The 15603-nt window shown below is 36.1% G+C and overlaps 1 protein-coding gene across 6 annotated transcripts in view; it reads left to right on the top strand.

Moving 5' to 3' along the window:
- Positions 1–15603, top strand: part of EXOC2 (exocyst complex component 2) — a 366769-nt gene that overhangs the window by 153686 nt on the left and 197480 nt on the right. For all 6 annotated transcript variants that reach the window (XM_004387908.2, XM_023742032.1, XM_023742035.1 and 3 more), the window contains 4 exons: positions 1460–1605; positions 1744–1825; positions 2616–2718; positions 4118–4236. In XM_004387908.2, the coding sequence (XP_004387965.1) occupies positions 1460–1605; positions 1744–1825; positions 2616–2718; positions 4118–4236 (450 nt within the window). The remainder of the gene's footprint in view (positions 1–1459; positions 1606–1743; positions 1826–2615; positions 2719–4117; positions 4237–15603) is intronic.

The raw sequence follows: 15603 nt of genomic DNA, 5'->3' as shown, positions 1-15603 counted from the left end.
TTATGCCTTTTAGAGGAGATAAAACTATTAATAATTTTTTATTACCTTAAAATGAGAAAAAACCTAATTTTGAACTCTTACACTTTTTGCCCCAAATTCTTTCATTGTACAAAAATAGAAAAAAAGTGCTTGGGGACTTACCATCTAAAGTCCACATACAAGTAATTAATCTTTTTTAAAAATTCAGTCCTATTCACATATCTCTTCATTTATGAAACCTCAATTCATGAAGTTTGTATTTTTAAAACGATAAACAAATACCTTAAATTTTTCTTTGAACAAAACATTTTAGCCCTAATCAGATATCAAATATTCATTTACCCATCATCATGTGGTCTGGTGTAAGGAAGGGAATATATTTTTTTCTCATCTTTTATTAGAAGTTCAGTATTCGACATTAAATAGCTGTGGTGAGAACAACTATCTTGACAAAACAAAGTTTTTATATCAAGCCTTTAAAATTTCAGCACAATTTAAACATCATTTAGATAAAGCAGTTATTTTACGAAGATGACTTTTGATGTGGTCAGGCCACCCACAGTGCTGACTAGAGAATATAGCCTGTAGCCACCCAGTGAGACCAATGTAATTTTTTCATCTTTGCTTAAAGTGCATTCACTAGACCAGATAATGTAGAAAACTTTTTACAAGCAGCCATCAAACAGCCAAACACAGTTTATGTTTTCTCTCCTCTTTCCTTGTGGCTAATTAAAAATAATTCACAAGGTGAAAAATTTGAACTATTTTTGTATACTGTAAATTTTGGTTTAGATAAAGCAGTTCTTTCATTATTCTGATTCATATAATTTGAGGTCTTTTTAGGTAGAAAAAAATTAGGAAATGTTTGATTCATATATAACTTTTTAAGAATTGATTTTAAAAATAGTCAGTATGTTAGTCTGTCATTTTAAATTGCTTTATGTAATCTTCTGTGCCTGCTACATAAAACAGATAATTCTACCAAGAAAATAGGATTCATTTTAAAATATTTCTTTTGAATAACATTTTGAAAAATATTTTTCTTGTTTTATTTATTACCACATATGTAGATATTGAACCCATGGAATTTAACTAGTGAGATGTAGTGCGTGTGTGTGCTCACGCACGCTAAGCTGCTGAGTTAATGAAATAACTGAAGGGCCCATAATTGGTATAAAATTTAGAAGAGTAGCTAATTTTATGTATGTTTGCATTAGAGAATTTATTTGGGCATGGTAAATATGTTTGTTTTTAATTGGATACCATTCTTAACATATGAAAAGACTTAGCAGGCAAAATGGAAATAAATTGTATTTTAGCAATGTATAAAAGATCTCCAGTATACCTAACTTTTAAAAATAGTCCGTTAAGTTTTAATGTAGAACTGCAGTAGTCTAACATTTTTGTTTCCAGTGCCCAGTTACACATTTTCTGATTAAAGTCAGCTGTTATCCAAATTTCCTTTTTCCTTTTATAATAGGAGCAAGTAATACTGCAGACACATTATTTCAAGAAGTTTTAGGTCGAAAGGACAAGGCAGATTCCACTAGAAATGCACTGAACGTGCTCCAGCGATTTAAGTTTCTTTTCAACCTTCCTCTGAATATTGAAAGGAATATTCAAAAGGTAGAGTACATATTTATGTTCCTATGGTTATAGTTGTCATAAATTTAAAAATTTGTTAAGATGTTTGTTACCTTAACCAAATGCTTTTATGTCATTGTGCTTTACTGACAATCTGTAAAATGTTTCTTTATTTTAAAGGGTGATTATGATGTGGTTATTAACGATTATGAAAAGGCCAAGTCACTCTTTGGGAAAACGGAGGTGCAGGTTTTCAAGAAATGTAAGATCTGTTTATTACTTCTAGATTTTCTTCTTTCCTTTTGCAGGAAGAATGTGGAATGTATTCTGCAAAAGAATGTTGCATGTGTTTTAATTTTTGTTTATATGCTGTTCTCTTTAAAGTATAAAAACAATTACTTCAAAAAATAACTTGATGACTTTTCTACTGAGATGTAGTGGAAATGAGCTACCACAATCATATCCGAGCCTTGGCCATTCTTTGCTGTTTGTTAACCACCATTCTATTAAAAAAACTTCCTTTTACTGGAAAGAATATATTATAGATATTTTATAGAAATGGAAACCTACATTTCAATCTTCCCTCTTCAGAAAGGCGTATTTAAGAGTTCTGATCTTACGTTAAAGCAAACTACACAACTTTTGAAATCATTTCTACTGCCAGAGTTACAGAAAATTGGAAAATCTTAAATTAAAATGCTGTAGGGTAAAGCCCTATTAGCTAGGAGAAATATCACAGGATTTTATTAAATTCATAAATGAAATCCATAAAGACTCAGAAAACTTAATTTTACTTTTTTTTTATTGTGGTAAAACTTAAATGCAGTGAAATGCACAGACCTTACAAGTTACAGGTCAGCGAGTTACGACAAACGCGTACACCCATGTAACTCACACGCCGGCAAGATACAGAAAGGTTTCATCATTTCAGAAAGTTCCCTTGTGTCCCTTCTCAGTCATGCCCTGCACCCTTCTAAGGCAACTACTGTTCCATAATTTCATTTTAAGTTTCCATTCTGTAACCCTTGTATATTTTTTCCTTTTTAAAATAGATTATGCTGAAGTAGAAACACGAATTGAAGCTTTAAGAGAATTACTTCTGGATAAATTGCTTGAGACACCATCGACCTTACATGACCAAAAACGTTATATAAGGTAAGCCTTCTACAAGTATTTTGACGAATCACATATACTGTATGGTACTGGATACATCACCTAATCCTTAAAGCAAATTTGGGGGAAACGAAGAGACTGGCTGATGACATGGAAATATGAAAGTGAAAAAAAAAAAATAGCAGAAATTTAGAGGTATCTGTTATAGGACACCAAAATTCTTCTGCATACTAAATAATTTGGGAATAGTTGTAGAATACTCACTTTTTAAGGGTAAGAAGATCCTGACAGTGTGGTCAAAGGAAAAATACCCTATCATTACTTAGTCACTTCTTCTTCCTGAGCAGTGGCTACCAGACCTCCTTGGTGTTGTGATTGTGTGCCCTGTGGTACCCCAGATCATAAACGGCAGGGTAAGGATGGCGGCTCCCTGTGCGTAACCTAGCTATTATAGAGCGGAGTGCTGACACACACCGGGTGGGGGTCGTCAGGCCACAGGAGTGTGTAGGGCTCACTGTAGAGGAGACTCTAGAAGGTTCTAACCTTGAAAAGGATATCTGATTTTCAAGTATTTAGTGATCAGTGAAAGAGAACGTTATTAAATGGGAATATTTAAAAAACAAAAAGCAGTACCATTAAAAGAGATGGGCGTTCCAGGAAGTGGGAAGGTAGCCTTCTAAGGAAGCAGTGTAGCATAATCAGTACTAGCTGTTCACATTGGACAACTTACATGACTGACTGAGCGATCTGTGGTTGGAACCCACCAGCCACTCTATGAGAGAAAGGTGTGGCAGTCTGCTTGTATAAAGATTTACAGCTTTGGAAACCCTAGGGACAGTTCTACTTTGTCCTAGAGGGTTAAAATCCACCGACCCCACGGATTTGGTTTTTTGTTAAGTTTCAGTTGCCCCATAGCTAGATTGTCATAGAAAACAGTGTCACACTGCCATCTAGTGGCCATATTTTCATTCTAATAACCAAAACCAAACCTGTTGCCTTCCGAGCGGATTCCGATTCATAGCAACCCTATAACGACTAGAAAGGAATAAATTTTAAAAAATACCCCTAGGTGTGCTTTGCTAGCTCCTACCTCGTTTTTATATAGTGACTTATCACTAACTGGAGACACTGTGAACTAAATGTAAATATAAAGAAAATTCATACTCAGTAGATAGGACCATTGCAAGTCGCCTTCTTCTTGATTGTCTTTCTAGAAAGTCCTTGACATTTTTTTTTAAAAAATATGATTTATTGTTATTTTTTAATTGTATGAAAAGAAACTTGAATATATTTCATTGAGAACTAAAGACTAATATTGACAAATGCTTTACTAATTGATAAAATTGTAGGTTTTCTTAAAGTAAACACTTAATGATTTTAAAATATGCTAGCTTTTACTTTTAGCCTCCTTTATAGCTATCAGCCTGGACTTCTTTTTCAGGTATCTGTCTGACCTTCATGCACCTGGTGACCCTGCTTGGCAGTGTATTGGAGCCCAACACAAGTGGATCCTTCAGCTCATGCACAGTTGCAAAGAGGGCTATGTAAAAGACCTAAAAGGCAAGGCAGCTTCTCTTCCAGTTTATCATGATATTCCTTAATGCCACTTTATCGACTGATGGCAAAGCTTAATTATTAAGGGAATTATTACCTAATTTTCCTGATATCTGTACCTGTTGCCATCCTCTTTTTTTAATATATCCGTGACTGTGATGACTAGCACTATTGACAAAGGTTTGGTTAAGGGAACCATTAAAATTTTGGAGGAGGTGATAATGATGTTGTAGAAATGATATTAGTCCTTGAGGTTATTCTTTCATTACTTCATCCAGTGTATATTGAGTCCCTGCTCGTACCAGGCAATATGACAACTACTAGATAAAAAGTGGTAAGTAAAACAGACATGGCCCCTGCCCTCATGGGCATACTCTGTAGTAGGAAAGATGTTGAACACTTAACTAACAAAATAAAAACCATGGTAAGTGATGGGAAGAAAACTAACAGAATAGTTTGAAGGGGAATAACTGAGGAGAATGATTCAGGTGACTGGTTTGGGAAGGTGTCTCAGAGGTCACATATTAGTAAGAACCAGAAGAGCAGGAAGTAGCCTGCCAGACCTCCTGGAAAAGGGAACAACCCCAAAAGGACAAAGGCCCTCAGGAAATCTGAAGAAAGAAATCATAGCTACATTCGAATGTGGGCTTATCAACTTTTATTTTTACAATTCTGTCATTCAACAAAGATTGTATTGAATGCCTACTATGTGCCAGACACTGTTGAGTGCTAAGGACACAGTGGTAAACACAACACACAAGTGCCTTGCTCACGAGAAGCTTGCAAAATACTGGAGGGTATAGACAGGTAAGCTGACTGTTTGGAATACAGTGTGCTACCCTCTAAGACTGGAAACAAGCAACATGCTGTGGTGGCAGTTACGAATGCATCTGGTCCAGATTTTTGAGGCCAGGGAGGTGACATTCTGAGATCTGAAGGAAGTGGCATTTGTTTTAAGATCTGAACTATATGTTAGCTACATATCAAGGAAGGAGGGAGGCAAGAGTTCAAGACCATTCCAGGGAGAGAGACTAGACGTACACAGGACAGGAGGAAGCATTGTGAATTCCTCTGTGTGGCTGGAGCTCAGAATGTGATCAGAATGGTGAGAGTTGAGGCCAGGTTATGAAGTACTTTGTTATCTATTTTATGGAGATTGAACTGCATCCAGAGGGTAACAGGGGAACCATTGAAGAATCTTAACCAAGGGAAAGACACGATCAGACTTACTTTTTCAAAGACCACTCTAGCTGTCATATGGTGAACGGGTTAGACGGAGCAAGTCTGGAAACAGTGAAACCAGTTAGGAGGCTGGTACGATCATGCAGGCAGCTGACCCAGTATAGTGGTGGTGGAAATGTGGAGAAGTGAATGGATTCGAGAGCTATCCAGGAAATAGACTTGTTATTCTCTTTGGTGATTGATTGAAAGAAGAAGAGGAAGGAACAAGGACAGTTCTCAGATGTCTGACATAGTTAGGGCAGTGGTGCCATTGACTTAGGGAACATACCAAACCCATTGCCACTGAGTTGATTCTGACTCATAGCAACCCTGTGGGACATAGTAGAACTGCCCCATAAGGTTTCCAGTGAGCGGATAGGGGAGAAAATTTATTTTTTTCCCCATTTTTTGGGACATGTTCGTTTTGAGTTGTCTGACATGCAAGTGGGGCTATCCAACAGGTAGTTGGATTTAAAGAGAGAGAGATTTGGGTGTGGCCCCTGGGAGTTGATACATTCAACCAACAAGATGAAAAAAGACAAAAAAGCTAGAACAGAATCCTGAGGAACAACAATACTGAATTGGCTGATAGGAGAAGAGAAGCTGGCAAAGGAGAGACTAAGAAGGAGTGGTCACGAGGCCAGAGGGAAACACGAGGGTCTGCTGTCACCAAAACTAAAGAGAAGGGGAGTGTTCACTGAGGTTTTTAAAATGAAAAGTAAGATAAGAAGTACCCTTTATATTAGTACTGAGGCTATTGTGGGTAGCCTTGGCAAATGCAGTTTCAGTTGCCTGAGATCTTAAGTAGATGATATAAAATAAAGAACAGTGATATGTGTATGGTTTCCAAGAGGCTTCAGTGAGAACAGTCCTATACAGGATGAAGGACCCGGAGAGGTCACAATTATTTATTTATAGCATAGTTTTGTCATGAGCTAGTATGCTTGGATTTGAGTACTTTCCAGCTCTGATTTAATTCTTGATATTTAGGAAAACTCAAATATCTCCGTATTGAAGCCACATCAAAATGTTAATGCCATTAATTACTTCATAGTTTTAGCAAGAAGAAATGACAGCAAATGAGATACATAGTCGGTGGTCTTTGGGAAAGATCACTAAACATAACATATGTAGAATGCCTTTGTTTCTCTAGTTTTCAACTAATAATTTTTGAGCTTATGTTAGACAGGGTTCTGAGCCCTTAACTGGCCTTTAGAATCCCTTGGGTGTTTTTTGAAACTGCCAATTCCTGACCCACACCTATTACGTAGAGTCTCTGGGAGTGGAGTCCAAGCACTGATGCTTTCTAAAACCTCCCAGTGATCCCGGTACAGCGACCAAAATCACTGTGCTGCAAGTACAGTGGGGAGTAAGGCCAGTGCAGCCTCTGACCTGGTGGAGCTTGTAGTCTAGTGGGAGGACGTATATTTTTTTAAATCATGTAAATATTTAATTATAATTGGAAAACCACTACGAAGTGAGGAGTACAGAATTCTATGAAAGCATATTACCCGATCTAGTGAGGAGAAGTGTCCAAGGAAGTTTTCTAGAAGTGATATTTCAGTTGAACCTAAATGATGAACATGAATTATCTAGATAAAGAGGCACAGAGAAGAAGTAAGTATTCCAGATACCTAGTGGGTGTTGGATAATGCCACCCCACTCCCCTAAAGCGGTGATGATGTTCTCCAGACACAAACATAATTTGACAAAGGATGTTCCTACTTTTGTGTACAAGAGATAATCTGAGTACAGGCATACCTCAGAGAGATTTTCAGTTCCAGACCACTTCAATAAAGCAAATATCACAATAAAGGAAGTCACACGAATTTTTTGGTTTCCAGTGCATATAAAAGTTATGTTTATACTATACTGTAGTTTATTAAGTGTGCAGTAGCATTATGTCTAAAAGAACAATGTGCATACGTTAATTAAAAATTACTTTATTGCTAAAAAATGTTAACCATCATCTGAACCTTCAGTGAGTCATAATCTTTTTGCTGGTGGAGAGTCCCACCTCGATGTTGATGGATCATCAAGGTGGTGGTTGCTGACGTTTGGGGTGACTCTGGCAGTGTCTTAAAATAAGACAGCAGTGAAGTTTGCTGCATTCATTGACTCTTCCTTTCATGAAAGATTTCTCTGTAGCATGCAATGCTGTTTGGTAACATTTTGCCCACAGTAGAATGTCTTTCAGAATTGGAGTCAGTCCTCTCAAGCCCTGCCACTGCCTTATCAATTAAGTTTTTGTAATATTCTAAATCCTTTTGTTGTCATTTCCACAGTGTTCACAGCATCTTCACCAGGTGCGGTTTCCATCTCAAGAGAGCACTTTCTTTGCTCATCTATAAGGAGCAACTCCTTATCCATTAAAGTTTTATCATGAGATTGCAGCAATTCAGTCACATCTTCAGGCTCCACTTCTAATTCTAGTGCTCTTGCTATTTCCACTGCATCTGCAGTTACTTCCTCCACTGAAGTCTTAAACCCCACAAAGTCATCCATGATGGTTGGAATCAACTTCCAAACCCCTGTTATTATTGATATTTTGACCTCCTCCCATGCATCATGGGTGTTCTTAATGGCATCTAGAGTGATGAATCCTTTCTAAAAGGTTTTCAATTTTCTTTGCCCAGATCCATCAGAGGAATCACTATCTATGGCAGCTTTAGCCTTATGAAATGTATTTCATAAATAATAAGACTTGAAAGTCAAAATTACCCTTGATCCATTGGCTGCAGAATGGATGTTGTGTTAGCAGGCATGAAAACAACATTAATCTCCTTGTACATCTCCATCAGAGCGCTTGGGTAACCAGGTGCATTGTCAATGAGCAGTAACATTTTGAAAGGAATCTTTTTTTTTTCCTGAGGAGTATGTCTCAACAGTGGGCTTAAAATATTCAGTAAACCATGTTGTAAACAAATGTGCTGTCATCCAGGCTTTGTTGTTCCATTTAAGGAGCACAGGCAGAGTAGATTTGGCATAATTCTTAAGGGCCCTCAGATTTTTAGAATAGCAAATGAGCATTGGCTTCAACTTAAAGTCACCAGCTGCATTAGCCCCTAAGAAGAGGGTAAGCCTGTCCTTTGAAGCTTTGAAGCAGGCATTGATTTCTACTCTCTAGTTATGAAAGTCCTAGATGGCATCTCCTTCCAGTGTAAGGCTATTTTATCTTTGTTAAAAATCTGTTATTTAGTGTAGCCACCTTCATCAGTTATCTTACCTAGATCTTCTGGAACTTAAAGCAGCTTCTACATCAGCACTTGCTGTTTCACCTTGCACTTTTATATTATGGAGATGGCTTCTTTCCGTAAACCTCATGAACCAACCTCTGCTAGCTTCAAACTTCTCTTCTGCAGCTCTCTCACCTTTCTCAGCCTTCATAGAATTGAAGAGAGTTAGGGCCTTCCTCTGGATTAGGCTTTGGTTTAAGGGAATGTTGTGGTTGGTTTGAACTTTCTCCATATCAGCAATAAGGCTGTTTCACTTTCTTATCATTCATGTGTTCACTAGATAGCACTTTCAATTTCCTTCAAGAACTTTTCCTTTGCGTTCACAACTTAGCTAACTTTTTGGCACAAGAGGCCTAACTTTCGGCCTCTCTTGGCTTTTGACGTGCCTTCCTCACTGGGCTTAATGATTCCTAGCTTTTGATTTTAAAGTGAGAGACATGCAACTCTTCCTTTCACTTGAACACTTAGAGGCCATTATAGGGTTATTAATTGGCCTAATTTCAATATTGTCATGTGTCAGGGAACAAGGATGCTCAAGGAGAGGGAGTGAGATGGGAAACGGCTGGTCAGTGGAGCAGTCAAAACACACACAACATTTATCAATTAAGTTCACCGTCTTATATCAGCATGGTTTGTGGCACCCCAAAACAATTACAATAGTAAAATCAAAGATCACTGATCACAGATCACCATAACAGTTATACTAATAATGAAAAAGTTTGAAATATTGCGAGAATTACCAAAATGTGACAGAGACACAAAGTGAGCACATGCTGTTAGAAAAAGTGGCGCTGATAGACTTGCTCAACACAAGATTGCCGTAAACCTTCAGCTTGTAAAAAACTCACTATCTGTGAAGCGCAGTAAAGTGAAGCACAGTAAAATGAGGTATGCCTTATACACTATTTGAAATTGGAACAGTTCCAGAAAAATTCATGTATCTTGTTGCCACATCCATACATGAAGCATTCGATAACCATCTGACTCTTTCTTGGACATAAATGGAAATACATCCTTTACCTGCCCGCATGAGTTTATATATCCATGTTAAGCAATCGGCTGCCAACCTAAAGGTTGGCAATTCAAATCTACCAGTTGCTGCTTGGAAACCTTATGGGGCAGTCTACTCTGTATTATAGAGTCACTATGAGGTGGATGGCAATAGTTTGGTGTTTTTTTTTTGGTTATGTGGAACTAGGTCTCTAAACTGCGTTTGTGGAACTAGAGCTGTTTACCTTTTTCATTCCCTCTGGACAAGGTTGTTGTAGAACTTGCTCATCACTTGTGAAATAATGTTATATACTTAGTGGAGCTACTTATTAGTAATGAACTTTAAGTTACTTTCATAAATTGCTGTTTTGTGATTAGAAAGTAAAAACAGCTCTTCGAACATACCTACAAATTGTATGGCCATACAGTATACATTTCCTAAGTTCATTTGTCACATATTTGTAGGTTGTATTGTAATTTAATTTTCATTTGACATTCAGAAGAACATGCTTACACTGTGCCCTTTTTCATTATCAGTAAGAATACTAACATAAATAACATAGATAATCCTAACATGTAGGAGCCTTTTAGTTGGAAGATTGCTGTGTTCTTTTGAACTCAGGTCAGAAGCAGTTTTTATTATTTTATTTTGGAGAATTCCAAACATATTCAGAAGTAAAAGGATGATATAATACCCTGACTGTCTCTCTTTTACCTTAAGTCCTGTATGTTCATTTTTTATCCAGTTCCTCCATGCTCAGTGGTAGAGAACTTACTTGTTTTCTTGGCACACTTACTAGTTTCCTTGCATTGATTGTAGTTTTCCACTGAGGGCTAGAGGTAATTATTGGCGTTTGAAAAGGTGATGAACAGTCCTAGTACTGTATGAAATTGCTTAGAAACCGTTTACCCTAAATAGACAATGCCTGCATTTTGTTCTATAGCCTTCATTATAATTCTTCATTGTTTTTCTTCAGGTGTTCTCAGGAATTTTTTCAAAATGAAAACTTGTTGTATTCTATATCTAAACAATGTCAGTTCTAAGAAGTTCAGTACTTGGACTTTTAACACTGGAGAAATGGTTGTAATTGTTTAATAAATCCACATACGGAACAGTGGCTAAGAACTGAGACAGTTCATGAAATTAAATACAATTTAGAATGGATAGAATATAAATATTTCAGACCGGAAAAGAGTTCCTGGTGTCTTTTTAAGCATAGCTGGTCTTTATGCAAGAATCTAAGAAATCTGATTAACATATAAATATTTTTTTAAAAGTCTTTACTTGGGGTTTTGGGGAAAATGTTAATTGTATTTAGTCTTGTGGACTTCAGAGAGAATTTCACAAGCAAAGATGGTGATAGATTTTCAGAGACAATCCTACATAAAAAGCTACCTTTCTCCAAGAAAGATTCTTTTGTATGTGTGGCATTTGGCAGCAGAGGTGGGTCATAAGGTTGGTATTCTTAAGAGCACTGCGTTAGCTCTTTCTCTGGATTCCAGTTTTTGTCGTACTAATATGCATGGACCCTAGCAAATGGTGCTCCTCAGAGTATAAACACGAGCACACAGAACTAAGGATTTCCATTGCACCTTAAACATACTGTGCCATTTATCCCCAGATATTTTCAGTCCTCTTCCATAGCCTTATTTTGTAGCCAAGATTTGATCTTTTGCATTTTCTCAGGGAAGAAAAAGACAAAAAAACAGGAGTAAAACTAAGGTTAACATTTTAAAAACTAACCTTGAAATCTAAATACTGATGGAAGTTTGTTCTGTTTTCCAGCCCGAAATGGCTAACCATTTTGTTTCTGTTACCCTATATTCAAGGTAGCCCTGTGTCCTGAATTGTTGCACACAAAACACTTTTACCACCTCCTAAGAAATGTCATTCGTCTCTTAAAATTTCTGACAAAAAGGTCCAAAATTAGACTGAGGCTTCAGCTTTTCCTGGCAGGAAAAGCCTTTGGTTATCTCCCTACTGACGTTTTCAAACAGGATTTTTAAAGGTGGCCTTCAGAGGTGTTTCTTTGTTTTGAAAATGAGTTGAGTTTAATTCTTAAAATATATGTGGCAATATCTGATAACTAGAGGGCTAGGTTGTCAGCCTGTTCATGTAGTAATTATTCCCTTCTTTCAGATATATACCTAATGAAGATTTTACAAAAGGCATTATTCAGAGATATATAGAATGGGGCAATAGCTTAAGTAAGCAATAGATTTTATAAAATAAACCACACAACAAAAGGGAATGCATTTCCATGTGTCTCATGTCTCTGAAAATTTAGACATGGTTAGTCACCTGAAGGCTTTATGCTGAATCATCACAGTGCAGTGGGTTTCTTATATAAGGAAAATGTTAGAGTAGAGACTGTAAATGCTGACCTTTTTACTCATTTCAGACATTCAGCAGATTAGTAGATTGTTTGCTGAAAGAAATATAAATGTTTATGTTTATCCAAGGACCGTAAGATATAAAAAGGCCATGTTTTCAACTCAGACACATAAGATGCATGCTTAAATTATATCATTACAATTTATGTACAGTATAAACTTTTTCTTGATATTTAAAAAATACAGGTATGACCTTTATGTACATAACTTATATAGCTTGTTTCAGTTAATGATGTTAATAAGGAAATGTAATCCTGGTATTTCACCTATGTGAAGAAACTGTCAGAGCCATTGAGTTTTCTGTGGAATTATAAAAATATTCCCATGGTTAAAAAGACAGTTACAAAATGTGTTGTTATACATATGTTAAACCTTTTAATAAAATTATAATTTTTAAAGTTTTTGTTACGAAGATTATTTTATGGAGCTTACTGCCTAGATATTTAAAAAATATTTCCTTTTCTGAACGTTATCGTAATAATACGAACCCAGAATATTAGAGGTTGGTTTAAAAAGAAAAAAAGGAAAGGCGCCACTGCAGAAACTACCAATAGGAGTCTTCTCTTCCCTGTAACTAGGTACTTTCCACACAGGTCATTTAACCAGTGTGCAGTTGCTGTGGCTAACTCCTGTGGGGTAGCTCTGCCTGTATACTTGTTCTTTTGTGTCCTGTGACTGCAGAATACTTTTTAAATTGGCTTTAGAAGATGAAGTGCTTAGTGGATTTTTAGTTACCTGCGTTAAGATTTATAAACTCCAAAGGATATATGTAGGAGAAAGTAGATTCATGAGAGAGAAGTAGAGGAAAATATCAGTTTATTATTAAAATCAGAAATCTTCCTCCAACAAAGTGTTGTTCTGAGTTTCCTTTCCCTTTTTCTCCTTTATCAGAGAAGAATAAAACTCTGTATGCCATGAATTACATTTGAAGTTCATACCATTAGAAATTCTCACTACTGTTTGTAAATAGTATAAATTTATGTCAGTTTTAATTACCAGAATGCAGGTGAGCAGTCTTTAACATAATCATTGTGGATTTATCTGCTATGTGTTTTAGTCTAATTTGGAAAGACTGTTTTATCCTCCAGATTAAAATTAAGACTAGTAATTATAGCCTACTGCTGTCACGTTGATTAGTAATTAATACAGTTTAAGCAGTTTTTAGAAAGTCGGTAACTGTCTCTTGACAATTTGATTTACTTTTGGAAAAGCATACCATTTATTTGTGGATCCTGTATAGTAAACTAACAGCTGTTGAACATCAGAGGAAAGAGCTGGATTAAGGTCTCTGTACTTGTTCTATTTCATACTAGATTCTGTTCACCTTGCAGTGAATGATCTATCTTTGTTAGATCAGAGAAGCCAACAAGGCTCAGGTCAGAAGGACCTTTTCAATTTGTTATCCTAGCAGCTGGTTCTTTTCTATTGCTTTGGCTTACTGTAAAGCTGGAAGAATATTTTTTGCAACTGGGAGCCGTTTCGTGTCTAAACCACATCCTCTCTCCTTATTAGACTGTTTGACAATTAATGTCAAGCACACATTGAGTGTTAGCATTAATTGATAATTTTAAAATAGTGATTATTATAAATATTTTAATTCTGTATTCTGTCATTTTTGTAATAATTCCATTACTTACATATTCTAAACATGTTTTCTCTACTTAAATCTATATGTAGCTACTAAAAAGTATAGTGCTTTAATAAAAGAATGAGTAATTTTGGTTATTGCCTTATCCAGCTTATTACAAATAAATGGTTCTTGCCTATATAGCCAATGTTAGCTAGTAAATGGTTCTCAAAGTTCAGTAAGTATTTTAATATATAGTTCTGTTTTTCAGTTATTGTTTTGAATGATATAAAATACATACCAGCAATGTTGCCTGGAACGTGCTAAGGGCGATCCTGATTCCCCCAGAGGGGAAGTGAGATGTTCACGACTATGTTATATATGTCTCCTTCCGTTTAATTTGGATTAAATGAATTTCTTTAAATTTAGGAAATGTCCTTGTCAAAGTTGTAAATATATAGAAAATCGTAAGATCAAAAAGAGCATGTTTATCTGTTGACACAGGTCTAATTTGGGAGGAATTTGTAATTCTGCCCCCCAGCTTTGACATTGAAATTCGTGCCTGTGGTGTGCTTGAAAAGAATCCTGCCCTGCCTGTGTCTGTGGAGGCTCCAGGCCTGCACGTTTGGTCAACAAGCAACAGTGGGTGGTCTGGCCATACCACAGGACAGGGGCCCGCTGTGCACAGGAAAGTATGTTCAAAGGTGTTTAAGGGTGGTAAGGAAGTCTGTCGCCCTTCTGAGAGTCTGGAGGCTATGCATCAGCTTTCTCTCGCCCATTGTAGACTGTGAGAAAACGTACTCTATGAGGCTAGAAAGATGAGAAATATAGTAAATGTATTCACCTGGTTCAACATCTGCAGGCTTCTCTTATGAAGGGTCTCTTCTGCCCTTTATGTTGTATAGAGTCTTAAACAAATATTGACTGTATTTGCATTTAAAATAGGAAAAACTGGCACAGCTGGAGTTCAAAGGATTTGACTGATGTGTGATAAGGTTTCCTGGAAGTCTTACTGGAATTCTAGGTGGAATAAGCATTTTCTATGGTCTCCCTAAAGTCATAAGTTGTTTAAAAAGTTTTTGAGCTTTGCAAAAGATCTTCTAGACCTATAGATTAGTGAAAGCTGAAATCTTTTTATCTAACAGAAATTTCACTGTTGTTGGAAAAAAATAGCAAATGTTTCAACCTGTTAATAGCAAATTATGAAAGATTGGTAGTTTATTTTTTTTTAAGAAAAATAATAAGTTTTAAAAACCTTTGATTATTTCATAGTATAGCTTTTTATTCTTTTAATGATATGACTAGGATTATTTTATTTAGTGTGCTGAAGTAAGTAACTTCTTCGGCTTCTGAAAGCAAATTTTCTATCTGCTTTTCTCTTATTAAAACGAAATTTCTGTTCTGTGTTTATATAGTATTCCTAAAACAACGTTTCTTAATTTTATGTTTGTTTATAATTTGTTAAATTTCTCCTGCATACTCAGGATTTGAAAAATAATTCTTTTGAGAATGATGCTAGCATATGTTAGAGAAGCTCTGTTTAACTGGAGAAACAAAATACTGACCCTTGATTGTCAGTAAAGAAGCTTAGTTAAATTTTTTTTTTGATTTAAGTTTTTGAAGGATTTTTTTTCTTCCAAGTGCATCTGTAGATAAGATATATATATGTTTTCTTTGATACACTGGTAAAATTATAACTGAATAATGAGCAGAATATGCAGTTTTTCTATTTTGTCCTCAGCAGTAGTTTAAAGTTTCAAATATAAACTTTGAACCATGGAGTCAGAAAATTTTGGAGCTAAAAAAGATTCTAAAATTAGAGTGTAGAGTCTTGATTTTTACAGATGATGAAACATTGGCCTGTGATTCATGCATGGAGCTAAGTAGAACCCCATACCAGTTGGATAGCCCTGAGAATCTTTAGTGGAATCAATCCCTGCCCCCGTTACAAATGTAGGGAGCAGT

Source organism: Trichechus manatus, unplaced genomic scaffold, assembly GCF_000243295.1.
Source record: "Trichechus manatus latirostris isolate Lorelei unplaced genomic scaffold, TriManLat1.0 scaffold00198, whole genome shotgun sequence".
In the NCBI taxonomy this organism is placed as follows: Eukaryota; Metazoa; Chordata; class Mammalia; order Sirenia; family Trichechidae; genus Trichechus; species Trichechus manatus.
The sequence above is the reverse complement of the archived record's forward strand: the minus strand, read 5'-3'. Positions and strand labels throughout refer to the sequence as shown.